This window comes from Gopherus flavomarginatus, chromosome 14, assembly GCF_025201925.1.
Source record: "Gopherus flavomarginatus isolate rGopFla2 chromosome 14, rGopFla2.mat.asm, whole genome shotgun sequence".
Classification (NCBI taxonomy): domain Eukaryota; kingdom Metazoa; phylum Chordata; order Testudines; family Testudinidae; genus Gopherus; species Gopherus flavomarginatus.
The window spans coordinates 711,302-737,663 of record NC_066630.1 but is presented as its reverse complement, the minus strand read 5'-3'; the positions used below and the strand labels follow the sequence as shown (position 1 = coordinate 737,663).

At 62.9% G+C, this 26,362-nt stretch overlaps 2 protein-coding genes and 2 long non-coding RNA genes across 11 annotated transcripts in view; 2 read left to right on the top strand and 2 right to left on the bottom strand.

The window, feature by feature from the left end:
• DHX38 (DEAH-box helicase 38) overlaps positions 1–12,079 on the bottom strand; it is a 29,617-nt gene extending 17,538 nt beyond the window's left edge. Inside the window, exons 1-7 of one of the 2 annotated variants that reach the window (XM_050922236.1) lie at positions 12,033–12,079; positions 4,608–4,973; positions 3,696–3,883; positions 3,435–3,545; positions 2,808–2,979; positions 1,082–1,200; positions 880–956 (exon numbers count right to left, since the gene is read on the bottom strand). In XM_050922236.1, the coding sequence (XP_050778193.1) occupies positions 880–956; positions 1,082–1,200; positions 2,808–2,979; positions 3,435–3,545; positions 3,696–3,883; positions 4,608–4,930 (990 nt within the window). In that variant the 5' untranslated portion in view covers positions 4,931–4,973; positions 12,033–12,079. Of the gene's footprint in view, positions 1–879; positions 957–1,081; positions 1,201–2,807; positions 2,980–3,434; positions 3,546–3,695; positions 3,884–4,607; positions 4,974–11,901; positions 12,009–12,032 lie in introns of those variants that run through there. The other variant, XM_050922234.1, reaches the window with a different exon arrangement.
• On the top strand, positions 1,208–2,798 carry LOC127033980 (uncharacterized). 5 transcript variants are annotated; one of them, XR_007769255.1, is made up of 3 exons: positions 1,208–1,737; positions 1,882–1,929; positions 2,314–2,798. It is a non-coding gene; the product is annotated as an uncharacterized LOC127033980 (long non-coding RNA). The 5 variants fall into 5 exon arrangements; XR_007769258.1 differs by having other exon boundaries at positions 1,834–1,929; positions 2,362–2,798; XR_007769254.1 differs by having other exon boundaries at positions 1,834–1,929.
• Positions 12,080–17,061: 4,982 nt separating the features above from the next.
• LOC127033942 (haptoglobin-like) lies at positions 17,062–24,044 on the bottom strand. Its single transcript, XM_050922200.1, has 6 exons — positions 23,808–24,044; positions 20,074–20,939; positions 19,696–19,781; positions 19,189–19,290; positions 18,642–18,716; positions 17,062–18,250 (listed from the first exon to the last, which is right to left on the bottom strand). Exons 2-6 carry the CDS (start codon positions 20,076–20,078, stop codon positions 17,502–17,504), a joined length of 1,017 nt encoding a protein of 338 aa, XP_050778157.1. The 5' UTR covers positions 20,079–20,939; positions 23,808–24,044; the 3' UTR covers positions 17,062–17,501.
• On the top strand, positions 21,042–23,256 carry LOC127033943 (uncharacterized). Of its 3 annotated transcripts, XR_007769251.1 has the most exons (5): positions 21,042–21,469; positions 21,649–21,695; positions 21,935–22,053; positions 22,294–22,740; positions 22,804–23,256. It is a non-coding gene; the product is annotated as an uncharacterized LOC127033943 (long non-coding RNA). The 3 variants fall into 3 exon arrangements; XR_007769250.1 differs by lacking the exon at positions 21,935–22,053 and having other exon boundaries at positions 21,649–21,754; XR_007769249.1 differs by lacking the exons at positions 21,042–21,469; positions 21,649–21,695; positions 21,935–22,053 and adding an exon at positions 22,068–22,172.
• Positions 24,045–26,362: the final 2,318 nt, after the last annotated feature.

The window sequence follows — 26,362 nt, the reverse complement described above, 5'->3', positions numbered from 1 at the left end:
TGGGGAAGGCAGGGTGAGAATGGCCAGAGATAGAGCTCAGGAGGGCTGTGTACTCAGCCTGCTACCGCAGTCCCCGAGGGAAAGTGCCCTGACATGCAGGACCTGCTCGGAGGAGGGGCTGCCCAAGCTAACACTAGCTGTGGGGCTTTGTCTGCAATGGAGCACAGTCATACTCAGTCTCACCACTTGGGGGAGCCAACAGCTCAGAGTAGGATCCAGAAAAGTGTTCGGATAGCATTTTGGGAACTGAGCATCCAATCTCCACAAATGGACTCCCTGCATCCATGCGATCCCACACTGAGCCTCGCCTTCCAACCCAGCCCTCCACTGCGCCCTCCAGCTCCCAACACAAGGACCCTGCACTGAGCCCACCAACCCCTAAGGGATCCCATCCCTGAGCCCCTAATGGGTCTCTCCTCCACCACACACACACACGGACCCTACTCCATCACCGCAGCATCCATGTACAGCAACCCCAGACCAAGCACCCACACCCTGCTGAGCCTCCTCCCCAAGACACCCTGGGGCCTCACAGACCCCTACACAGTTCTGCCTGCCTTGGTGCGCCTCAGGCCCACACTGTGTGCTCTCTGCTCAGCAGGCCTCATCCCAACAAGTCAAGCTCCAAAAGATCCCTCCTGCCATTTCCACAGGTGGGGCAGGGCAGGGCAGAGCAGGGGAGGGGCTTGGGGGAAAGGGGTTGAATGGAGGCAGGGCAGGGGCGAAGCAGGGGGCCTGGCCGCTGGAGCCAGCACTGCATACGCAGCATTTAGCTGTCTAGGGCACCACAAAATCTGGTGCCCCAAATTACATGGTGCCCTACACAGCTGCGTATTCTATATATGCCTAAGCACGGCCCTGCACCCGAGAAGCTCTTACCCGTTGGTCATCCTCCCACTGCTGCCGCTCCTCCTCCGTCTCAAAGGAAATACCCTCTTCTGCATCTTCACGCCTCCCTGGAGAAAGGAACAACCTGGTCAGTGCAGGCCCTCACTGGCCCTCACCTCCTGCTCCTCAGCCAAGAGGCCCCGAGGAACCCAGCCCCTGATGGAGGAGCGGCTGGGTCTCTCCTCTGCCTCACCTTTGCCCCTGGAAAGCCGTGGCGTGGCCCCCAGGTGCCTCCGGTCATCAGCCCATTCATTGTATTTGTAGGAAGGGGTGGGCAGCGGTGTCTCATCTGGGTACTTGCTCCTCACTGACCTGCAAAGACAGCAGCAGGACAGGAATGACTGACCAGCCTCGGATCCGCTGGAAGGGAGCTGCATCCTACGGCTCACCGGCCACATACACCCCAGTGTTCCCTCTCATTTTTTACGTCCATGTGCAGAATGAATTTTGTTATGTGCACCAATATGGAGATGATGTGTGACACAACAAAATTCATGTGGTGAAGGTGGGGCCGAGCGGTTCAGAGCGTGGGAGGGTGCCAGGGCTGGGGCAGAGGGTTGGAGTGCAGGGGTGTGTGGGCTCTGGGGTGGGGCCAGAGATGAGGGGGTTTGGGTGCAGGCTGCCCCGGGGCTGCGGTGTGGAGAGAGGACTCCCCTCAGCCTTCTCTCACTGCAGCAGCTCGGGGACAGGGGAGAAGCACCTCTCCCTGGCCATGGCAGCTCTGGTGGGACTGGGCTGGGGGAGGGGCTCCTCTCCTCCGGCTGTGGCAGGTCTGGAGATGGTCCATGCTGGGGCCGGCAAGGAGGTGTGGGGTCCCATGGGGAGAGGCACCTCTCTCTGCCGTAGCAGGTCGGTGCGGGGTCCCGTGGAGAGAGGCGCCTCTCCCCGCCGCGGCAGGTCGGTGCGGGGTCCCGTGGGGAGAGGCGCCTCTCCCTGCCGTGGCAGGTCGGTGCGGGGTCCCGTGGGGAGAGGCGCCTCTCTCCGCCGCGGCAGGTCGGTGCGGGGTCCCGTGGGGAGAGGCGCCTCTCTCCGCCGCGGCAGGTCGGTGCGGGGTCCCGTGGGGAGAGGCGCCTCTCCCCGCCGCGGCAGGTCGGTGCGGGGTCCCGTGGGGAGAGGCGCCTCTCCCCGCCGCGGCAGGTCGGTGCGGGGTCCCTTGGGGAGAGGCGCCTCTCCCCGCCGCGGCAGGTCGGTGCGGGGTCCCGTGGGGAGAGGCGCCTCTCCCCGCCGCGGCAGGTCGGTGCGGGGTCCCGTGGGGAGAGGCGCCTCTCTCCGCCGCGGCAGGTCGGTGCGGGGTCCCGTGGGGAGAGGCGCCTCTCCCTGCCGCGGCAGGTCGGTGCGGGGTCCCGTGGGGAGAGGCGCCTCTCCCTGCCGCGGCAGGTCGGTGCGGGGTCCCGTGGGGAGAGGCGCCTCTCCCTGCCGCGGCAGGTCGGTGCGGGGTCCCGTGGGGAGAGGCGCCTCTCCCTGCCGCGGCAGGTCGGTGCGGGGTCCCGTGGGGAGAGGCGCCTCTCCCTGCCGCGGCAGGTCGGTGCGGGGTCCCGTGGGGAGAGGCGCCTCTCCCTGCCGCGGCAGGTCGGTGCGGGGTCCCGTGGGGAGAGGCGCCTCTCCCAGCCGTGGCAGGTCGGTGCGGGGTCCCGTGGGGAGAGGCGCCTCTCCCAGCCGTGGCAGGTCGGTGCGGGGTCCCGTGGGGAGAGGCGCCTCTCTCCGCCACAGCAGGTCGGTGCGGGGTCCCGTGGGGAGAGGCGCCTCTCCCTGCCACAGCCCTAAGCCCCTGCACGGGGCTTAACAGACAGCTGCGCAGCCACACAGCAGCAGAGCTTAGAGGGAACTTAGACAGCTTCCCTGGTAGCATCACCAGGGAGTGCAGCCCCCTCCAGCTACCCCTCAGCAGCCTGCTAGACCCCGACCCTCCACCCCACTACCTGTCCCGGTCCCTCCTGTCTGCATCACGAGCGGAGGATGCTCGATGGCTGCGGTCGCGCTCGGAGTCCCTACAGGAAGGCGTCGGGGAGGGCGACTCCCACTGCGAGCGTCGTGAGCTGCCATAGCCGCTGTCCTCTTCCTCCCAGCTCGACCGAGATGGTGTGGCTGCATCTGGGGAAAGGAAACTGGGTTTGATGCCTCATGCTGAGCCAACCTAGGCCCCTGCCCAGCTGCAGCCAAGGCCTGGGACCGTCCAACACGGAGCAGAGCAAGGGGGCACACTTACATGTTTATAGACTCACACTGGGCTTTCTATGGGCCAACCCAGATAGTCTAAGGAGACGTGCCCCCAGGGGAATAGCTGCCATAGCTCCCCATACCGGCCACACAGATCTGCTCTCGGGGGACAGGCACATGCTCAAAGATCATCCCAGGGCCCCCTAACACCCCAGTGCCACTCCCAGGGAAGGCTGTAGATATGAGGCAGTTCACTAGTCATGGGCCTCTTCAGCCAGGGACTTTCACTCAGCTCTCCCCTTGTGAAGGATCCAGAGCCTCTCAAGAGGAGTGCATGCGTCCCGCCAGCTCCTGTGGAAGAGCACTGTAGGAAGGGCAGCTGCTCCTACCCTTAGGTCGGTGTCTGGGGCTCTCTGGTTCGCCCCTTCTGCTGCTGCCCCTCTCTGACGAGCCATCCTTTTCTGACCGGCTGCTGCTATGACGGCTCCTGTCCCGCTCCTCTGCAAACAGAGTACCAGGTCAGACATCCAGGGTGGGAGCCTCCAGAGCCCACCACATCCGATTCAGGACCATGTCCTGGGATTCGGAGCAGCCAAAGCCAGGGTCCCAGCGCCTGTGTTAGCAATCACGAAGGTCTCCAGAACAGTTACCTCGGTCCCGTTTGCGGTCGTGGTCCCGCTCTCTATTGCGCCCCCGCTTGTGCTCCTTCTCCTCCTTGGAGGAGGCGTAGACACCGTGCTCTCGCCGTTCCCGCTCCCGCTGCCGGCTGCGCTCCCAGAATTCCTCACTGACCCCCCCAGTGTGGGACGGCGTCTCCACGTGGGCAGAGCGGTAATGCCTGAGGGGCAAAGGGCAGTTCGGCAGGGTCAGGAACGTGCTGTGACTCTGCCTGCAGCCCTCCACGTCACGCATGAGCCTGGCCTCATTCACTACTAGCCTGGCAAGGAGTGTCCAACTGGAACCTGTGCCAAGGAGCTGAGCATGGCAGCCTTCCTGCAAGCTCCCCTTGCTCCCAGCTTGGCAGGCCTGTTCCTTCCCTCCACCCATAGGGTAACTGCCTCCCTCCAGCTGCCCTCAGCAGACCCCAGGGGGACAGCACAAGCCTCAGTAGCTGAGACAAAATGCTACCAAGAACCAGGAGGAAACACTCCCACCCTCAAAAGCAAGGGGGCTGGGACAAGGTCTTGCCCAAGGAATACCTGGCTCCTTCTCTGAGATATGTATGTGGCAACCAGACTTATCTCCACCCAAGGCCCTTCACTCGGGGAAGCCTCCAGCCCTCATCCCCGCGCATAAGCCCTCACTCTGTCTAGCAGAGTTCAGCCCTGCAACAGCTCCCAGCTCAGAGAAATCCTCAGTGTCTCCTCTCCCCAGGCGCTTGGGGCCCACAGTTTCCGTCCTGTGTGCCCTGTATCCAGCACAACAACTGGCTCCATGAATCAGCCCTGCTGCTGCCTTCAGGCGCTCACTCCAAGCCCCTTCCTGAAAAGGAGGACATGGTAGCCACCCAAAGGATGGGCGAGGCCCTAAACTCCCCTCACACCTCATGCCAGGGCCTTCACCTGTCCTGCCGGCTGCTCCTGCTGGCCCTCTCGCTCCCCTCCTCCTCAGAGCCTCCCAAGTCATCTTTGGCCTCCTCCCAGTCTTTGTAGGAGGAGACTTTGGACTTCTTCTTGTCCTCCGAGTCTTCCTTCTCCTCTCGCTCCCTGCGTTTCTGTGCAGCCAGCAAGTCCAACCCCAGCAGTGAGGTGCGGGGGGCAGGAGCTTTGAAGACATGCTGCTCGCTGCAGGCACTTTTCTTCTTGATGATCAAGCCTCCAACCTGTGTCTCCAGATCAGCTCCTTGCAGCCGGTGCATCGAAGTGTCCTCAGGGACATCCTCCATCGCTAGGATCTTGTGGCCCAAGCAGTCACTTCACTGGGGCTCTCTGTAAGGAACACAATCAGGCACTGGTACCAGGAGACAAGGTTGTTGAGACTCAGGGGGTTGGGCTAATGATTAACCAACAAGAGACGAGGAAGGGGGCATACATGGGGTCCCCTGCACTGCTCCTCCCCCAAAAAAGCAAGCCTCTCACTTCCCCAAGAGACATGAGGGAGGAGCTCAGAGTTCCAATTTCCCTTGAGGGGAAGAAGAATCAATCATTTCTGGATCAGTGCTGAAGAAGTTCAAAGCCCCAAGACACTACACTGGGAACGTTAACACTGTCAGGCTGACACCCAGGAGCCAGCTCTTCTTTCAAAAGCCAAACCCCCAGAAAGTTCATCTCAGCAGTAGACTACCTCATGGGTAAATGCCCTTTTGACTACTAGAAAAAAGGCCCCTCCCACATTCTTAGGAAAAAAAACATCAGCCTTCTCCACCCTGTGCCACATCCTTTCTAAGCTCAATGTCTGGATAAACTGACCTCCTTCTGGCATCCTAAAACATTCTCTGTACAAAGCAATCCTTTAGGAACACAAGGCTGACCAGACTAGACTGGACCCAGGGCCCATCTAGACCAGGCTCCTGTCTCAGACATGGCCTGTGCCACCAGCAGCTTCAGAGAAAAGGCGCACGAAACATTGAGTGTCGAATAACTTGTCCATTAGAAAAAAACCATAAATAGGTGCTTTATGCCCTAGAATAGAAGGAATTGTACTCCTCTTTTTATCCTAATGCAAAACTGGATATTCTCATTCATGATACAGATGCCTAGTCCTTTACTGAATGCTACCGAAATACTGCCCTTGGTGATATCTTATGGCCATGCGTTCCAGTGGCCATGCGTTGCAGAAGCTAATTATACATAGGCTAAAGCATATTTCTCTTTTTATCAGTTTTAAACATGCAATGTCAATGAACATGCCTCGCTCTTGTACTGCGAGGGATAAAGAACAGTGCTTGTTTGGCACGCTCCGTTCAAAACCTCTGCCTGCCCCTGCCTCAGGTGCAGCACAAATCTCCCCACACAGCAACCTGGCCCCAGTGAACAAGAGGTTCCTGGGGCCCAGCTGGCCCCACTCACTGCCCGCCACCCTAGCCTTGCTGCTCTAACCAGCCCAAGCTATTGGCTCAGTGTCGAGCCCACAAGCCCAGCCCACTCCCACTTACTCCCAGGCTGGGCTCTCCTGGGTATAAGCTACACCCCTCAGGCCCGTGATACAGCAGCCCATTGATGCAAACAGGCAAAAACTTCACTGATCTTTACAAGCAACTTCTGTTTCAGACCTAACAAACTCACTATACTTAATACAGAGACAAGTGGGTGAGGCAATATCCTATTGGACCAACTTCTGCTGGTGGAGAGACAAGCTTTCTAGCCAGAGCTCTTCTTCATGCCTGGGAAAGGTGCTCAGAGTGTCACAGACTGTTTAACATAAGTAGTTAACATGCCGTAAAAGACCATTTAAGGGGAAGTGGCCCATTAACACCTCTGCAGTAATAGGACACCAAAACAGGGGGCGGGGGTGTTAGCGAGTTACAGACTGTTGCAATACACCGTAAATCCAGGATCTTATATTAAGACCCTGATTTTTGATGTCATGCAGTTATGAATTTAAGCCCCAGGCTCGTCGTTTGAAGGCACTGTGCAGGTTTCCTTTGAGGATGAGGACTGAGAAGTAAGATATGGAGTAATTGTTTTGTGAAGTGTTCTCCCATGATTGGTATTGCTGGTTCTGTGTTATCATTTTTCTGTGAGTTCACTCGAGAGCATGGTGATTGCCTTACCTCACCCACATCGTTTTTCTTGGGGCATTTGGTGCACTGCATGAGGTACCCCACATGTCGCAATAAGCATGTGTAGGCCCATGGCTCTTGAAAGGTGTTGTGAGTGGTACTGATGTCTGCAGGTTTTGCATATGTTGTTGTGGCAGGATCTGATGCCACTCTGAGGGTATATACGTCTTCACTAGCGGCTGTGCAGTCGCAGCACCTCACGAGGGGAGCAGCTCCCAGCGCTGGTGCACGGTCTACACTGCCACTTTACAGTGCTGAAACCTGCAGCGCTCATGGGGTGTGTTTTTTCACACCTCTGAGCAAGAAAGTTGTAGTGCTGTAAAGTGTAGACAAGGCCTTAGTTGGTGTGTCTGAAGGGAACCTACTGATGATGAGCTTCATGAGACTGGGGGCTGTTTGAAGGCAAGAAGAGAGTGCTCCTGGGTCACTTCACTTAGAATGGTCTCTTACACTGTAACTACTTATGCTAGCTGTATACTCAGGGTATGTCTTTACTAGCAACGTTCAAGCACCACTGTCTACACTGCCACTTTACAGTGCTGGAACATGCAGTGCTCGGGGGCGGGGGGGATTCACACCCTTGAGAGAGAAAGTTGCAGCACTGTAAAGTGGCAGTGTAGACAAGGCCTCTGAGTAACTTCCCAGACCTGAAGCGCTCTATGTAGCTCGAAAGCTTGTCTTTCTCACCAACAGAAGTTCGTCCGATAAAAGATATTACCTCACTCTCCTTCTCTCTTCCCTATCCTGGACCAACACAGCTTGCTACAACAACACAGCATACACCAAATACACACTTTCATGGTATTAATTTATTGATAATCACTTAGGCAGTTAACACTAGAGAGCTTACAGTGGTACAACTCTCCTGTCAACATCATTAAACCACCCCCAAGGAGCGGCTGTGCGTACTAGTACTTATGCTGGAATAATTTAGGTCACCCCTGGCGTGGCATATTCACACCCCTGAGCAACATAAATGTTGCTGACATAAGTGGTACTGTAGACATAGCCTAAGACATGCATGTATGTGTAATAGTTAAGGAATAATGTAGTTATATTGAAAACTTCACCCTATGGTCTTGGGGTAGACAGTCACCGGGAAATCTTATGTCTGAGGGCTTGGCTACACTGGCACTTTACAGCGCTGCAGATTTCGCGCTCAGGTGTGTGAAAAAACACCCCCCTGAGCGCTGCATGATACAGCGCTGTAAAGCCTCAGTGTAATCAGTGCCGCAGCGCTGGGAGCGCGGCTCCCAGTGCTGCAAGCTACACCCGTAAGGGATGTGGTTTACGTGCAGCGCTGGGAGAGCTCTCTACACCCGTAATGGATGTGGTTTACGTGCAGCGCTGGGAAAGCTCTCCCCCAGCGCTGGCACTCCGACCACACTCACACTTTGCAGCGCTGCCGCGGCAGCGCTTTGAAATGTCAAGTGTAGCCATACTCTCAGTGATGGCCCATTGACCTAGTGCAAGGTTCAGCTGTCCTCACTTGCCCCATCCCACATCAGTCACTGGGAAACCATCAAAGACAACAGAAAACCATCAAAACCACTTGAAGACAAAAAGCAACATTGTCACAAAGGCTCACCCTGTCTATGAATAAACAAACCGCTGTCTGGAGGCATTCCTCCTGAGGGAGTGTTTCATGGAAGATTCCAGGCCAGTTCCCACGGGGCAGCCAGCTCCAGGACAAAGCAGTCTCTGGGGGCTATTAGAGAAGAGGGGGTTGTGCTGTGTCGGTCGGGGGGGGGGGGGCGGTTGTCAGGGAAGGGGGGTTGCACTGTGTCGGTCGGGGGGGCTGTCAGGGAAGGGGGGAGCGCTGAGTCAGTCAGGGGGGTTATTAGGGAAGAGGGGGAGTGCTGTGTCGGTCAGAGGGCTGTCAGGGAAGAGGGAGGAGCGCTGTGTCAGTCGGGGGGTCTGTTAGGGGAGAGGGGGGAGCCCTGTGTCGGTCAGAGGGGTTATTAGAGAAGAGAGGGGAGCGTTGTGTCGGTCGGGGGGGTTATTAGAGAAGAGGGGGGAGCGCTGTATCGGTCAGGGGGGTTATTAGGGAAGATGAGGGAGCACTGTGTCGGTCGGGGGGTTTATTAGGGAAGGGTGGGGAGCGCTGCGTCGGTCGGGGGGGGTCATTAGGGGAGAGGGGGGAGCGCTGTGTCAGTCGGGGGGTCTGTTAGGGGTTGCATTGTGTCGGTCGGGGGGTTATTAGGGAAGGGGAGGAGCGCTGTGTCAGTCGGGGGGGGCTGTTAGGGAAGGGAGGAGCGCTGTGGCGATCGGGGGGGCTGTTAGGGAAGGGAGGAGCGCTGTGGCGATCGGGGGGGCTGTTAGGGAAGGGAGGAGCGCTGTGGCGATCGGGGGGGCTGTTAGGGAAGGGAGGAGCGCTGTGGCGATCGGGGGGGCTGTTAGGGAAGGGAGGAGCGCTGTGGCGATCGGGGGGGCTGTTAGGGAAGGGAGGAGCGCTGTGGCGATCGGGGGGGCTGTTAGGGAAGGGAGGAGCGCTGTGGCGATCGGGGGGGGCTGTTAGGGAAGGGGGGTGCGCTGTGTCAGCCGGGGGCGTTGTCAGGGAAGGGGGGTGCGCTGTGTCAGCCGGGGGGGCTGTCAGGGAAGGGGGGTGCGCTGTGTCAGCCGGGGGGGCTGTCAGGGAAGGGGGGTGCGCTGTGTCAGCCGGGGGGGCTGTCAGGGAAGGGGGGTGCGCTGTGTCGGTCGGGGGGAGTGTCAGGGAAGGGGGGTGCGCTGTGTAGGTCGGGGGCGTTGTCAGGGAAGGGGGGTGCGCTGTGTCGGTCGGGGGGGCTGTCAGGGAAGGGGGGTGCGCTGTGTCGGTCGGGGAGGTTGTCAGGGAAGAGGGTTTGCGCTGTGTCGATCGGGGGGGCTGTCAGGGAAGGGAGGAGCGCTGTGGCGATCGGGGGGGCTGTCAGGGAAGGGAGGAGCGCTGTGGCGATCGGGGGGGCTGTCAGGGAAGGGAGGAGCGCTGTGGCGGTCGGGGGGGCTGTCAGGGAAGGGAGGAGCGCTGTGGCGGTCGGGGGGGCTGTCAGGGAAGGGAGGAGCGCTGTGGCGGTCGGGGGGGCTGTCAGGGAAGGGAGGAGCGCTGTGGCGGTCGGGGGGGCTGTCAGGGAAGGGAGGAGCGCTGTGGCGGTCGGGGGGGCTGTCAGGGAAGGGAGGAGCGCTGTGGCGGTCGGGGGGGCTGTCAGGGAAGGGAGGAGCGCTGTGGCGGTCGGGGGGGCTGTCAGGGAAGGGGGGAGCGCTGTGGCGGTCGGGGGGGCTGTCAGGGAAGGGGGGAGCGCTGTGGCGATCGGGGGGGCTGTCAGGGAAGGGGGGAGCGCTGTGTCGGTCGGGGGGGCTGTCAGGGAAGGGGGGAGCGCTGTGTCGGTCGGGGGGGCTGTCAGGGAAGGGGGGAGCGCTGTGGCGGTCGGGGGGGCTGTCAGGGAAGGGAGGAGCGCTGTGGCGGTCGGGGGGGCTGTCAGGGAAGGGAGGAGCGCTGTGGCGATCGGGGGGGCTGTCAGGGAAGGGAGGAGCGCTGTGGCGATCGGGGGGGCTGTCAGGGAAGGGAGGAGCGCTGTGGCGGTCGGGGGGGCTGTCAGGGAAGGGGGGAGCGCTGTGTCGGTCGGGGGGGCTGTCAGGGAAGGGGGGAGCGCTGTGTCGGTCGGGGGGGCTGTCAGGGAAGGGGGGAGCGCTGTGTCGGTCGGGGGGGCTGTCAGGGAAGGGGGGAGCGCTGTGTCGGTCGGGGGGGCTGTCAGGGAAGGGAGGAGCGCTGTGGCGGTCGGGGGGGCTGTCAGGGAAGGGAGGAGCGCTGTGGCGGTCGGGGGGGCTGTCAGGGAAGGGAGGAGCGCTGTGGCGGTCGGGGGGGCTGTCAGGGAAGGGAGGAGCGCTGTGGCGATCGGGGGGGCTGTCAGGGAAGGGAGGAGCGCTGTGGCGGTCGGGGGGGCTGTCAGGGAAGGGGGGAGCGCTGTGGCGGTCGGGGGGGCTGTCAGGGAAGGGGGGAGCGCTGTGGCGGTCGGGGGGGCTGTCAGGGAAGGGGGGAGCGCTGTGGCGGTCGGGGGGGCTGTCAGGGAAGGGGGGAGCGCTGTGGCGGTCGGGGGGGCTGTCAGGGAAGGGAGGAGCGCTGTGGCGGTCGGGGGGGCTGTCAGGGAAGGGAGGAGCGCTGTGGCGGTCGGGGGGGCTGTCAGGGAAGGGAGGAGCGCTGTGGCGGTCGGGGGGGCTGTCAGGGAAGGGAGGAGCGCTGTGGCGGTCGGGGGGGCTGTCAGGGAAGGGAGGAGCGCTGTGGCGATCGGGGGGGCTGTCAGGGAAGGGAGGAGCGCTGTGGCGATCGGGGGGGCTGTCAGGGAAGGGAGGAGCGCTGTGGCGGTCGGGGGGGCTGTCAGGGAAGGGAGGAGCGCTGTGGCGGTCGGGGGGGCTGTTAGGGAAGGGGGGGAGCGCTGTGTCGATCAGGGGGGTTATTAGGGAAGGGAGGAGCGCTGTGGCGATCGGGGGGGCTGTTAGGGAAGGGAGGAGCGCTGTGTCGGTCGGGGGGGCTGTCAGGGAAGGGAGGAGCGCTGTGGGGATCGGGGGGGCTGTTAGGGAAGGGAGGAGCGCTGTGTCGGTCGGGGGGGCTGTCAGGGAAGGGAGGAGCGCTGTGGGGATCGGGGGGGCTGTCAGGGAAGGGAGGAGCGCTGTGGCGGTCGGGGGGGCTGTCAGGGAAGGGAGGAGCGCTGTGGCGATCGGGGGGGCTGTCAGGGAAGGGGGGAGCGCTGTGGCGATCGGGGGGGCTGTTAGGGAAGGGGGGGAGCGCTGTGGCGGTCGGGGGGGCTGTCAGGGAAGGGGGGGAGCGCTGTGTCGGTCGGGGGGGCTGTTGAGGGTTGCGCTGTGTCGGTCGGGTGGGTGACGGGGGCTGTGCTGTCTCGGTCGGGGGGGGCTCCAGCTCGCAGGTCCCGCTCCCCGCGCTCTCTCGTCCCTCAATGCCCGTTTCCGTTCCGTGACCAGCGCTCCCGAGCGGGGCAGGGAGCGGCTCGGCCCCGGGCGCGCTCGGAGGGACCCAGGCCGGGGGCCCCGCTGCTAACCGGCCCGGCGCCGGGGCTGCGGGAGGGAGCGGCTGACACTCCGCCCCGCCCCCCTCGCCCGAGAGAACCGGCCGCCGCCCCCGGCCGGGTTCCCCTCGCGCCTCTCACCTCGCGGCCCCCCAGCCCCGCCGCGCGCGTCTCCTCGGCGCCCGTTCTGCAGCCGCCTCAGCGCTCCCTGAGCGCCGCCATTCCCGTCCCACAATGCGCCGCGACAGCAGCCGCTCTACCCCGCCCCGCACCATAGAGAGACAGGCCGGGAGTCTCGTTCCCATCATAGAGCGAGGCCGGGGGCTAGAGAGGCCCGGGCTCTTCCGGTCCGGCTCGCGCAGCGCAAAAGGAGGAAGCTGCCTTTAACACGTGATACAGGCTAACCCGGAACAGGAAATGTATCATGTGAGGTAACATCCTGTCCAGGACTGTTCCCCCCCCGGATACCAGCCCCCCCGCCTGTGCCGTGCCCCCCCCCGGGCACTGACCCCCCGTGCTGTGCCCCCCCGGATACTGACCCCCTGTCCTGTGCCCCCCCCGGATACCGACCCCCCCCGTGCTGTGCCCCCCCGGATACTGACCCCCCCCGCCTGTGCCGTGCCCCCCCCCGGGCACTGACCCCCCGTGCTGTGCCCCCCCCCGGATACCGACCCCCCCGTGCTGTGCCCCCATCCCCGGGCACCGACCCCCCCGTGCTGTGCCTCCCCCGGATACCGACCGCCCCATACTGTGCCCCCACCCCCGGGCACTGACCCCCCGTGCTGTGCCCCCCCGGATACTGACCCCCTGTCCTGTGCCCCCCCCGGATACCGACCCCCCCGTGCTGTGCCCCCCCGGATACTGACCCCCCCCGCCTGTGCTGCGCCGCCACCCCCGGTCACTGACCTCCCGTCCTGTGCCCCCCCCCGGATACCGACCGCCCCATACTGTGCCCCCACCCCCGGGCACTGACCCCCCCGTGATGTGCCCCCCAGATACACCCCTGTGATGTGCCCCCACCCCCAGGGCACTGACCCCCCCCATGCTGTGCACCCCATCCTGGATACCAACCTCCCCACCGTGCTGTGCCCCCCCAGATACCGATCCCCCCGTGCTGTGCCCCCACCCCCCACAGTTTTATGGTTATCTTGTGAACTCCAAACTTAAGAATATCAGTGAAAATGAATGAAAGAAGTGTGAAACAGATTGTCTGCCTTTTTATCAGCAAGCTCAGATACAACCTCAAGGAAAATAATGTGCACAAGAAACTGTCTTATCATTAGCAAACGAGTGTTGTTCAGAAGAATTTGCAGAAGCTGTTGAAGCATGCAACATTTATATCTTTATTCACATGGGCAAATTATAGGAAGAATTTTGAACAATCAAAGAAGTCATTTAGTCTCCTGAATTTCAAGACTGCATGAGTGTTAAAAAGAAATACTACACCATTTTCAAGATGACAAATCCAAGTGGAAGCAGAAACTTAAAGAATCTGGGGAGGAAATATGTTTTTACCTATTTTCCAATGTATGTACCAGTGCATATACTGAAAGTATTTTCATTAATGAATGCCATACTGTGAGATGAGCAAAATCAGTTGGAAGCGGGCACAGTGAAAGCTAAACTACAAATTTGCTGCAATTTTGAAAATACTGAGTGCAAGGACACTCCAAAATCCCTCCATAATAAGGTGTTAGAGCAGGGTGGGCAAACATTTTGGCCCAAGGGCCACATCAGGGAATAGAAATTGTATGGCAGGCCATGGATGCTCACAAAATTGGGGTTGGGATGCAGGAGGGGGTGAGGGCTCTGGTTGGGGGTGCAGGCTCTGGGGTGGGGCTGGGGATGAGGAGTCTGGGGTGTAGAAGGGTGCTCTGGGCTGGGACTAGGGGGGTTGGAGGGTGAGAGCGGGATCAGGGGTGCGGGAAGGAGTGCTGGTTCCAGCTGGGGATGTGGGCTGTGGGGTGGGGCTGGGAATGAGGAGTTTGGGGTGCAGGCAGGGCTGCCCAGAGGATTTAGGGGGCCCCTTCCATAAAAAAAAGTTGCAATACTATAGAATACTATATTCTTGCGGGGGCCCCTGTGGGGCTTGGGGCAAATTGCCCCACTTGCCCCCCATTTGGGCAGCCCTGGGTGCAGGAGGGTGCTCCAAGCTGGGATTGAGGGGTTGGGAGAGCAGGAGGGGGATCAGGGCTGGGGCAGGGGGTTGGGGCTTGGGGAGAGGTTTGGGGTGCAGGCTCCGAGCAGCACTTACCTCAGCTCCCGGAAGCAGCAGCATGTCCCCACTCCGTCTCCTACACAGAGGCGCAGCCAGGTAGCTATGCACACTGCCCCTTCCGCAGGCACCGCCCCTGCAGCTCCTGTTGGAGCACTGGAAGGGGCCATTGGAGCGTGTAGGAGACAGAGCAGGGCCATGCGGCATCTTCCGGGAGCCACGTGGTGCAGCACTCTGGCCAGAGCACCAGAGCAGGGCCAAGCTGCATTGTGCACCCCAGAGCCAGCGCTCCAGCTGTAGTGGGGCAAGCCCCAGGCCCTGCTTCCCAGCGGGAGCTTGCAGGCCAGTTTAAAATGGCTTGCAGGCCATAGTTTGCCCACCCCTGTGTTAGAGGCCCCCCCATATGCTGTGACCCCTCCAGCCCCCCCAGAATACTGCTTCCTGCATGCTCCCACGGCCTCCCAGGATACTGCCCCTTTGCATGCTGTGACTCCCCCAAGACACTGTCCTCCTGTGTGCTGTGACTCCCCAACTATCCATCCATGCTGTTGTAACACTGACACCCCCCTCGTTGGCAGGCAGGGTGAAACCAGGGACGTCTGGAGCTTAGCGCATGTGCCTCTACAGCGTGAGCTAAAAGCCAGCTGGCCGTAGAGCAGACTCATTAACTCTCTCTGAGTGGTCTTGGTGCCACTAGATGGGACAGAACCCCAGTGGGTTACACTGTGACCCCCCCCGGATACTGACCCCTGCATTCTGACACCTCCCTGTATGCTCTGGGTGCAGCTTTTGGGATGGGGCCCAGTGCTGGGGCAGCAGAGCTGTCTGACACAGAGACCCCAGGCAGACGGGAGAGGGGAGCCCCTGACCCAGGTCCTGCGTTCAGCCCCTAGCCCTTCGGTCCCAGGGGACTCTCCCTCCACAGAAGGAGGGAAGTGCCTGTGGTACAGAACCACAGAAGAAGCCACTTTCCCGCAGCACTGAACAAGGAGCTTCACCGGAGCCAGGGACTCTTGTTCCCAGAGCTGCTCCCTCTGGGTCTGTCCGTCACTCTACACCACTGCAGAGCTTCTGCCTGGGGAACACAGCAATGGCCAGGCTGTCAGACCCAAGGCGGCCCACCTACTTGCTCTCCTGGCTCTGACAGTGGCCAGCCCCAGATGCTCCAGAGGAAGGTGTAAGATCCCAGGGGTGCTGGAACAGGGGCGCCAAGGTGCCATATCCCCTGCCCCTCCTCTCCCCATGAGCCAAGCCTGGGCAGCTGTGGGGAGCCATGGACCCTCCACCTGCCTGGGGGGGTGGCGAGAGCAGCCCCCAGCCCATGTCCCTGCCCACCAGGCCCCCGCCCAAGGCAGGTGGAGGGTCTGCGGCTCCCCGCAGCTCTTACCCCAACCTGGCTCTGGCCTGTCCAGGGGGTGGTGCCTTGGGGGCTGAAGAGCCTGCAGGCGACCCAGGCAGCTGTAGAGAGCCATGGACCCTCAGTCTGCCCTGGGGGTACAGGGGCCAGGAGCTGCTCTCGAGCCTATGGGGCTCCCTGGCTCGGCTCTGGCTTGATCACGGGGCAGGGCCGAGGGGAAAGTGGGGGCAGGGGGAAGCCACAGAGGGGACAGGGCCTGGTGGCCCTGCTCTGTCACCCCTGGCCCCACAATCGGAGATGTGGGATAACTTGCCTCCTATTTCTAACACAAGTTGGAGTAAACCCCAGAGCTCTTGGTCTCCCTTCTCCAGCCCAGTCATCGGTTTAGAGTCCCTCTCATTTGTCTCCTTCCTAGGCCAGACAAGCCCAGGTTTCGCATTCCCCTCTCAGGCGGGAGAGCCACAAACTGCTGTGCAGGGGGCTGGAGGGGCTGACTGGAGGGAAAGACTAGCAATGCTAAATCCATGGGGCTTGACTAACAGACTCCCCAGGAAATGGGAGAAAGCATCTGTCTCCAAGGAGAAGGAGGGTTCTACACAGCGCGGGAGAGAGGAGTTACTGAGGCTGGGACAGGAGGTGTAACAAGATGGAATGGGAAGAGCAAATTCATGCAAAGACCTCCCTGGCACTGAGCCGTCCCAGGCTGAGTCTCCCAAGGGGAGGCGGAAGGAGTCTCAGCGCAAGGGACACTGCAAAGTAGGGCAGACAAAGCACTAGACAATGCCGCCCTGTAGCAACAACACTCGTGTCCTGCAGCAGGTCAGCAGGGCCGGCCCTGGCAGCAGCACACGCCCAGCACAGCCGGGCCAGTCTCAGCCCTGCTCCAGCCTGCCCAGAGTGATGATGCCATCACACTCAGTCGAGAGGATCTGGCCCGTACTTTCCTCCAGCGCCCAGTTGCTCTCTCCCTCTCTCCAGCTTGGCTCCTGTACTGTCCCCGCCAGTGTCTGCACCTGCCAGGCCCTCAACGCGAGCTGCTGCCCAGCCTCCCCCTGCTCTGCCTGCTGGAGCAGTAGGGCCTGCTGTAAAGGCTCTTCCAGGGGCAGCTCCAGGCCCCAGTATGCCAAGCGCACGCTTGGGGCGGCAAGCCACTGGGGGCGCTCTGTCGGTCACCACGAGGGCGGCAGGCAGGCTGCCTTCGGCAGCGTGCCTGCAGAGGGTCCACCGAAGTCGCGGGACCAGCAGACCCTCTGCAGGCAAGCCGTCAAAGGCAGCCTGCCTGCCGTTCTTCGGCCGGCAAAATGCCTAGAGCCGCCCCTGGGTTCCTCCAGCTGAGCCTGCAGCTGGGCCAGTCCCAACCCAGCAGCAATAGCCCTCATGTCTCCCTCAGGGTTATCCCACCCCACCCCCCTTCAGCCTTTTGCTCTGATGCAATGGGCCCTATAGAACACCCTGGAGAGAGTTAGTACTCGGCCTGGCCCCACAGCAGCTTCCCCCTCCCCAGCACAGGTCGCAGCCTGTGCCCAGTCTCAGAGCCAGTTTTCACTACGTGTCACTCAGCCCAGCCCCAGGGCTCCAGCATGAGCCCTGCTGACCTCAGGCCAGGCAGTGAGCTGCACCCTCAGCACCAGCTCCCAGAGTTAAGTGGGGGGGATCCCAGGGCAGCCCCGGGAGGAGGCCCCATTGCCCCTCTCCTGCCAGGGGTGCTAATGCCCCTCCAACTCCCTGCTGTGTGTGAGGTGCCCATGCAGCGGGCTCTTGCCCTGCTGAAATAGCAGGTGCTGGTAGGGGGAACTGACCCCCTTGCTACGCATTTCACCATGAGGCTTTGGAAGGAGTCTGGGTCAGTGTCGGTGGCCAGGTCTTGGAGTGCTGGGGGTAGGGACAGACGGACTCCCCAGAAGGGCACAGCCTGCCTCTCCCCCTGGCGGCACCCACAGGTGCCGGGGGCTTGCAGTCCGGCACTCAGCACTGGGAGGGAGGGGGAAGGGCAGGGCAGAGAGCGGAGCAAGGGCAGGTGCCTCCAGCCCTGTATCCTGCTGCAGCCTGGGAGGGGGCGAGTGCTGAATGCTCGGGTGCCCAGGGTCCCCTCGGCAGCTGCTGAACAGAGGAGACACGGGTGGGTGTGAGGAGAGGGTTTTATTGATCAGGGCTGTGTCCAGCCTGGGTTCAGTGTGCAGCCATGGTCTCCTTGATCCAGTCCAAGACACTGAGCACCCGCACGTAGACGCCGTACCTAGCAGCCAGGCAGCTGCGGTCAAAGCTGAGGATCCCGGCCGCGTACCAGGTGTCGTCCTCGGGGTCGTGGATGGCAAAGGCACTGCCGGCGTCCCCGAGGCAGGTGGACTCACGCAGCTCGCTCATGCCAACGCAGAAGGTGTGGTTGTTCTGCAGTGGCTGCAAGGAGTGCGCCTGGTAGTACGCCTGGCAGCTGCCGCTGTCGGCCACGGGCAGCAGGACGTACTTGAGGTGCTTTGGGTGCTCCAGGAGGACGGTCCAGCCCCAGCCAGAGACAAAGCCCACCCGCCCCACCTTTGCATAGTCCTGCTGGGCCAGGCAGATGGGCATCACGGCCTCCCCAACGGGCACCTTGTGCTTGAGCTTGAGCAGGGCCAGGTCCACAGCCCCTGGGAACTCAGGGTGCAGGACAATGCGCTCGACAGCCCCGGCGGGCGTCTCCTGGCCCAGAAAGAGCCGCAGGGTGGGGGCGATTTCTTCCAGCGTGATGTTCTCGCTGTGGCCCAGGTAGAGGTTCCTGCCGGTCGTCAGCAGCCACTGGTCGCTGATAAGCGTGGCCCCCGCGGTGTGGTTGTGGCGGCTCAGCAGCCGGCCCTGCCAGGGGAAGCTGTTCTTGGCTGCCATCATGCCCCCAATGATGCGCTGCACCTGTCTGGCCGGGTTCTTGGGCTTCCCACACACTGCAGAGGGCAGAGACCCAGTGGGAGCCTGCCCTTTGCCCTGCAGAGCACAGTCCCCCGGGGAGAGGGGAGCGCTGCTCCCCTCCATCCACAGCGACAAGCCATCTCCTTCCCAGCCTCACCTAGTTCCATTACCCAACCCAGCCCTGGGCCGGCTGGGGCCTGGGGCCACCATCCAGGGAACAGCACCCAGCGACGGAGCTGCCAGAGGGGCCGTGGCCTCGGCCTCCCTCTGCAGAAGCTCCGCCTCAGGGAACGCTGCCCATGGGCAGCCCCAGCATCATTGCAAGGGCATGGGGAGCAATGGGAGAGCAGGTGCCCCCTGCCCCTGCCTTGCAGAGAGCACCCCAGTGCTCTGCCCTGCCCTGCCCTGCCCCCACCTCCCGCTCACCTGGCTCACAGATGGGCAGCACTTCTCCAGCTGCTTCGTTCACCCACACGTGCTGCTGGCTACATCGGTACAGGCCTGGGGGCCGGAAAAGCAGAGTCAGTGCCAGCCGCCCCTGGGCAGGGCACACAGGCCTCTGTGCCCGCGCCAGCGGGAGGCAGGGCCCCAGGCATATCCCCTTGAGGAGGACCATGTGTATCCCCCATGGGAGGGGGGCCGGGCCCCATGCGTATCTCCTGGGATGGGATGGGGAAGGCCCTGTGTGTATCCCCATAGAGGGGGCAGAGTCCCGTGCGTATCCCCTTGGGGGACCATGTGTATTCCCCCATGTGGGCAGGGGGACAGGTCCCAAGTTGTATTCCTCTGGGGTGGGGGGTAAGGCCCTGTGTGTATCCCCTGGGATGGGATGGGCAGGGCCCCATGTGTATCCCCTTGGGGATGGGGGAAGGTCCCATGTGTATCTCCTCGGGGGCAGGGGAGGAGCCTGTGCGTATCCCCTGGGGGGCAAGCCCCTGGGAGGGAACTTCTGCCTGTTGTGGGTGTATCTCACCGTCACCACGGTTGCGCAGTTGGTAGTAGGGGTCGCACCGGTAACGGGCCAGGTGCTCCACCTGCCCGTGCTCGATCCACCTGGGCACCGGGCAGCTCTGGCCTGGGGCACAGAGAGAACCCTTAGTGAAGCATCTGCTGGTGAGAGGCAGTCCCACCCTTGCTCCCTGCCAGGCACCCCCTCCCAATGGCACCCTGCCCCCAGCCCCCTGCCGGGCATCCCCTTCCCTGCCCCCAGCCCCCTGCCAGGCACCCCCTCCCTGCCTGATGGCAACCGGCCCCCAGCCCTCTGCTGGGTGCCCCCTTCCTGCCCGAGGGCACCCTGTCCCCAGCCCCCTGCTGGGTACCCCTTTCCCTGCCCCCAGCCCCCTGCCAGGCACCCCCCTCCCTGCCTGATGGCACCCTGCCCCCAGCCCCCTGCCAGGCGCCCCCTCCCTGCCCAAGAGCACCTTGACCCTTCTCCCCCATCAGGCACCCCTTCCCTGCCCGAGGGCAACCTGCCTCCTACCGTTGTGGGGCTGGACATCGTTGAGGCTGGTGTCGGGGGAGGCGAGGGCCCCCCATAGCAGGCTGGCGACCAGCAGCATTGGCGTCCTGCAGGGAAAGAAGCCGCCATGAGCAGCGAGCCGACCCCTTGCCCCTCTGGTAGGACGCAGGACACTGAAATCTCTGCCTACGGAGCTGGGCCCTCAGCCCCACGCTCACAGCACTGAGGGCTCTGGGCACCACCGGGCCAGCCTGGAGCGGTGGTGAGCTTCCTCCCAGCAGTGTCGTGTGGCAGCAGCCAGCTCCCCTGGCATGGCACTGGGGCTGCCGCCATTGCCCTCAGTGCCCACCCTGCGAGCAGCAGCAGGGCCCAGGGGCTGGGCCCCAGGTACACACTCACCACATGATCCTAGTGGGCTCTGCTCAGGCTGGGGCTCCTGATCTAGGTGCGAGGCACTGGCTGCGAGGGATCCCTTCTCCTCACTGCTTTTATCCTGGCCCGCCTGGCCACGGCACCTGCTTTCTGTGCAGCCCGACCTTGCCGAGGTCAGTGACTTTCCCAGCAGCTTGTGTCTGGCCTGGGGGATACAGGGAGCCGGGCACTTCCGAACTGCTCAGCAAGGGGGTGCTGGTGCCGGTGGCACAGAGCACATGGCTCGGGGACAGGGGAGCTGGGTGCTGGTACCAGGGGCACAGAGCTGATGGCTCTTGGGGGGGGTAGTCAGGTGCTGGTGCAGGTGGCACGGACCCAATAGCGCTGGGGGTGGGGGGCAGTCGGGTGCTGGTGCTGGTGGCACAGAGCACATGGCTCGGGGACGAGGGAGCTGGGTGCTGGTGCCAGTGGCATGGAGCCCATGGGGGTCGGGGGGAGCTGGGTGCTGGTGCCAGGGGCACGGAGCCGATGGCTCTTGGCGGGGGCAGTCAGGGGCTGCTGCTGGTAGCACAGAACCGATGGCGCTGGGGGGTAGGAGCTGGGTGCTAGTGCCAGTGGCACAGAGCCGATGGCGCGGGGGAGGAGTCAGGTACTGGTGCGGGTGGCACGGACCCAATGGCGCTGGGGGTGAGGGGGAGCCTAGTGCTGGTGCAGGTGGCACGGAGCCCCTGGTGCTGGGAGGGCAGTCGGGTGCTGGCAGGGGGCAGTCGGGTGCTGGTCCAGGTGGCATGGAGCACATGGCGCTGGGGGTACATTACTCCAACAGCTGGTGCCCTGGGCGTGGGGCCTGCCGCTCTGCGGGGTGAGGACAGCCTGGCTTTCTCCTGCTTTTCCTGCGGGAAGTGAAAGACTTTCCCTTTGCCGCCTGGCCGCTTCCCAGGCCTTCTCCCACCCCTGCAATCCCCCGCTTCTCCGCCCCCTCTGTCTGTCCCAGGTGTTTGCTCCCGCAGGCAAGGACACCCTGTGCCCAGAGTTACAGAAGCTCCAGGGCCTGGCCATGGAGCAACCCCACCCCCACGCCCACCACAAAGCCTGAGCCCGGCCCAAGGTGCTGACCTGCTCCCCTTCTCTGGCCAGCTGGAATGGGCCACTGCTAGCCCCCTTGGGTGGAGAGGGGAAAGCATAGGGGCTGGGAGGGGGAGCAGAGGATAGTGTAGGGCAGGGTGGGGAGCAGAGGGCCCAGTGGTGCCCTGGGGTTTATAACTTCTGGCACTGGAGGGCTGAACTGGGTTTCCTAGGGGACGAGTTGGGGGCACAGAGTAGTGTAAAGTGGGGAGGTTTGGGGCTGGCAGGTAGAATAGGGCAGTGGGGGGGTGGGGAGGAGCTGGGGTGCGGGTGACAGGCTGGCAGGTGGCACAGGGCAGTGGGGGGTACGGAGGAGCTGGGGTGCGGGTGACGGGCTGGCAGGTGGCACAGGGCAGTGGCGGGGTAGGGAGGAGCCGGGGTGCGGGTGATGGTCTGGCAGGTGGCACAGGGCAGTGGGGGGGGGGGTAGAGAGGAGCTGGGGGTGCGGGTGATGGTCTAGCAGGTGGCACAGGGCAGTGGGGGGGGGTAGAGAGGAGCCGGGGGTGCGGGTGATGGTCTGGCAGGTGGCACAGGGCAGTGGGGGGGTAGGGAGGAGCCGGGGGAGCGGGTGACGGGCTGGCAGGTGGCACAGGGCAGTGGGGGGGGTAGGGAGCAGTCAGGGTATGGGTGACAGGCTGGCAGGTGGCACAGGGCAGTGGGGGGGGGTAGGGAGGAACCGGGGGAGCAGGTGATGGTCTGGCAGGTGGCACAGGGCAGTGGGGGGGGGTAGGGAGGAGCCGGGGTGCGGGTGATGTTCTGGCAGGTGGCACAGGGCAGTGGGGGGGTAGGAAGGAGCCAGGGGTGTGGGTGACAGGCTGGCAGGTGGCACAGGGCAGTGGGGGGGGTAGAGAGGAGCCAGGGGTGTGGGTGACAGGCTGGCAGGTGGCACAGGGCAGTGGGGGGGGTAGGGAGGCGGCGGGGGAGCAGGTGATGGTCTGGCAGGTGGCACAGGGCAGTGGGGGGGTAGGAAGGAGCCAGGGGTGTGGGTGACGGGCTGGCAGGTGGCACAGGGCAGTGGGGGGGGTAGGGAGGCACCGGGGGAGCAGGTGATGGTCTGGCAGGTGGCACAGGGCAGTGGGGGGGGGTAGGGTGCAGCCAGGGGAGCGGGTGGTGGTCTGGCAGGTGGCACAGGGCAGTGGGGGGGGTAGGGAGGAGCCGGGGGAGCGGGTGACGGGCTGGCAGGTGGCACAGGGCAGTGGGGGGGGTAGGGTGGAGCCGGGGGAGCAGGTGATGGTCTGGCAGGTGGCACAGGGCAGTGGGGGGGGGTAGGGAGGAGCTGGGGGAGCGGGTGATGGTCTGGCAGGTGGCACAGGGCAGTGGGGGGGGTAGGGAGGAGCCAGGGGTGTGGGTGACAGGCTGGCAGGTGGCACAGGGCAGTGGGGAGGGGTAGGAAGGAGCCAGGGGAGCGGGTGACGGGCTGGCAGGTGGCACAGGGCAGTGGGGGGGGGTAGGGAGGAGCCAGGGGTGTGGGTGACAGGCTGGCAGGTGGCACAGGGCAGTGGGGGGGGTAGGGAGGAGCCGAGGGAGCGGGTGACGGGCTGGCAGGTGGCACAGGGCAGTGGGGGGGGGGTAGAGAGGAGCCGGGGGTGCGGGTGATGGTCTGGCAGGTGGCACGGGGCAGTGGCGGGGTAGGGAGGAGCCGGGGTGCAGGTGATGGGCTGGCAGTGCCAGCCATGCTGATAGGGTTCTCAGAAGAGAACAGGCCGTGCTGCGACACCGTCACCCTGAGGCTGGCAGGTGGCCACGCAGCCTGGATCCCTGAGCCCTGCTTGGCATGATCCTCCAGCTGCAGGATCCTGGCTCTGGGCAGGGTCTGCCCCATGCCACAGGGACCCAGCAGGAGCCGTCCTTCTCCACCCCTTCCCGTCCCCTTTCGGGGAGTCAGGGGGCTGGGGGCTGTGCCCCTCCTGGCTTGATGTGGGTTCTGTTACAGTTTGGTTCGCTGGCTCTCAGCACCCCACTGTACACATTGTTCCAGGCCCCCTGGGGGAGCTTGTCCCTCAGACTCACAGATAATCAAAGAGGGACACACTTCCCAGCCTCTTCCACTTGAGATACCCCACCCAGAAATTGTGCACTGCTCAAAACGTGATCACGCACCCAGCTCCCCGCATAGCACCAACACCCCCCCAGTCCCCTCGTGCCCAGCTCAGCCCTACGTGACGGTGCCCACCCCACTGGATCCCTCACGCTCAGCTCCCCCCAATGCCATGCCCCCCACTGGTCCCCTTGAGCATGGACTACCAGGGAAGAGCCCCCTGCACCGCTCCCCCAAACCCCCTCGCACCGCCCAGGGTGAGCAGTTGTGACGGCCAGCGAAAACCCCCCTGCTCAGGCCCCTGCGGTAAGTTTTTCATGCCAGCACTGGGAGCCACCGACCCACAGCCCAAGGCCAGGGTGTTGCAGGCTGGCCTGCTCCCAGGGAACAGTGTGTTTCTGCTCCAAGGACTGGGCTGCATCATTAGCATGGGGCTGGCCTCAGCTTGGCCCGGGCCAGAGAGCGTGCTGGCTGGGGCAGAGGGTCTCACTGCACAGCCGGCTTGGGGGGCCATGGAGGCCAGGACAGTGCGAGAGCAGGGGAGGGCCCCGGAGCAGCACTGAAGCTGGATGGATGTGCAGCAGCATAGACATAGAACCTGTGAAGTCAGTGGAAGCAGGAGCCCAGGAGCCGAGGATGGGACCCCAATTCTCCGAGTTTGAGGACACCAGGCCTGCGCTAGCTTCCACCGCCTGGCACTTGCAGCCAGCACTGTAGATGGTTGAGGGCTGGAGGCTGCGAGTGGCTTGCCCAAGCAGAGAACCGCGCCAGAGAGAAATCTAGGGAAAGGGCAAATCTTTAGAAGCCTGCAAGAGCTTTTCTGCTGGAGCCAGGAGGGGAGCGGCCTGGGGGTGATTCGGCAGGGGGTTCCCAAGAAAGAAAAGGAGCCTACCAAAAAAGCCAGGGGTGAGGTTTGCACAGGAGATGCAGGGGGCCTGGAGAGACTTGCTGCTCCCTTGCAGGCACGGCCCTGACCTGAGCCAGGCACTCGGCGCCATCGCTGGCAGCTTAGCTGGGCATAAGAACTGCCTCAGAGCATCACTGTGTCCCCCAAACCCTGTCCCCGGCCCAGGTGAGGAGTGGAGAGCCCTGCCCATGGAACCACCTGCCAGGGCTGGCCTCCTGCACCATGCCCGGGGAGGCCAGCGGGGCCTGAGCCATACTCCAAAGCGGAGGGGAGCCCCAGCTTGGCAGAATCTGGCAGAGTTTATGAGGGTTCTGCAGACTCAGCCTCTCAGCTGTGCACACCTGCATTTCCCCAGGCCTGGGCCCATCCTGAGCACACAGGCCTGAGTCACTCCCAGCTGTGCATTGTCTACCCCTGGAGCCACTGCAGGGCCCCTAGGACCACCCTGGACCCAGCATCCCCTCTGCAGCACAGCACAGCACCCCCTGCCCCACCCTGGGGCACTGCAGTCAGCACTGCCTGAGGGGAGTGCCCCCACCCTGCTGGCAGCATCATCCTGGATTCTTTTTCCCATGTCTCCCCAGACACTAGCACAGGAGGACTCTGCCTAGCTGGTGAGCACGGATGAGTGCCTGGGCCAGGGCCAGCTCTCTGGCACCGCTTGCTGCACGCGGCCCTGAGAGTTCCACTAGCATTGCCGGCCCACGGGCACGGCCCTTCCTGATGCTCTTGGCTGGAAGCTGAAGCTAGACACATTCGGACTGGAACCAAGGCGCCCGTTCCTACTCAGGAGAGTGATTAACCCCTGGGCCAGTTCTCCAGCTCTGGCCATTTTTAAACGAAGCTGGGACGTCGTTCTAGCTCTGCTGCAGGGATTATCCTTGGGCCAGTCTCCAGCCTGAGCTATGCAGGGGGTCAGACTCGATGATCACAATGGGCCCTTCCAGCTTGGAATCTGTGAACATACCGAGCAGTTTCCACAAAGCCTGTTTACAGCTCAAGCAGGTGCTACATCCTGGCAGCCTCTGGTCCCAGGATGGAGAGAGTTCACCCAACTGCCCACACTGGACCTGAGGCTGGAGACCTGCCCCCCTGCAAAGACCATGCCCCACAGCTTGACTGTGATTCTTAGGGGCAAGGGCAGGCACCAGCCCAGCCTGTTTGGTGGGCGACACAGGCTTGAGGGGTGGCTCATCAGAGCTCAGAGGGGTAGATCCAACTCCTCAGCTTGCTAGCCTCATGGTCTCTGGTCTCCCTGTACCCATGGTGTTGCCCCCTCAGGCTGCAGCATCCCAGCCGGGGTGGGGGGTGGGGGTCAGTGATGCCCTTACTGATATCACTGGAGCAGGCTCCCTGTGGTGCCCTTCAGTGGGGTGTCTCCCAAAGGAGACAATTGGGATTCATTCAGTGCAGTGCAGTAGGAGAGAGGGACCCACATTCACCAGCGGGGCCAGGCTGGTAAACTGCACAACATAAGAACCAAGGTACAGGCCATGAAATCAAAAGGCAACAAAACACTGACAGGAAATATGCTTTTACCCAGTGACAATTAGCCTGTGGAACTCACTGCCACAAGAAATCTAGGCCCCAGGCTCAGGAGGATTTAAGAGAGGATTAGAGGTGTTTGTGGGAGAGAACATCCAGCATTACTTTCAACCAGTGAGAATGAGCCAGGCCATAATCCTGCTCCTGGCCTGAGGAACGGCCAACTGACAGGCTGACACCCCTTCCAGGTACTTCCCTGGGACCACAGCAGGGCTTCCCCCACAGCAGCTAGCACCAGACCTGGCCCCAGCAAGGTGCAGTACCAGGCCAGGCTCCCTGCAGAGCCCCAGCAACAGCACAGTGACACCCCTCTGCACCAGCACAACAGGCCCCCACTCTCACAGGGGTCACATCACGGGCAGATCCTGTGGGGCAGGGTGTGGAGCCAGCAGCCTGCCCTGCTCAGAGCCCGCTCTGCTCAGAGCCCAGGGAAGGATGGACACAGGGCACCAGACAGCTGGACAAGGGAGTGCTCAGCCTGGACTGATAGACACAGTCCCCTGTCAATGGTCTGTGACCTGGCCTGTTGGTCTGTCACCCTCCAGCAGCAATGGGGCTGGTCCCTGAAACAGGCTGTGGGCAGCTCCTGCCTGTCTGTCCGGTGCAGCCCACACCCATCAGTGCATGGCAGAGGGGGCGATGCCCCGTGCCAGCACACCTGGAGGGGCTGGGGCCAGTGCTGACAGCAGCATGCAGTAGGC

Excerpts from the sequence above, each read along its gene's own strand:
- LOC127033942 (XM_050922200.1), bottom strand. Across the intron at positions 19,291-19,695 it reads CGATGTCCAGCCCCACAACG|GCCAGAGCTGCCCGGTGCCC; the intron begins GTAGGAGGCAGG and ends TCTGTGCCCCAG. Across the intron at positions 18,717-19,188 it reads ACTGCGCAACCGTGGTGACG|GCCTGTACCGATGTAGCCAG; the intron begins GTGAGATACACC and ends TCCGGCCCCCAG.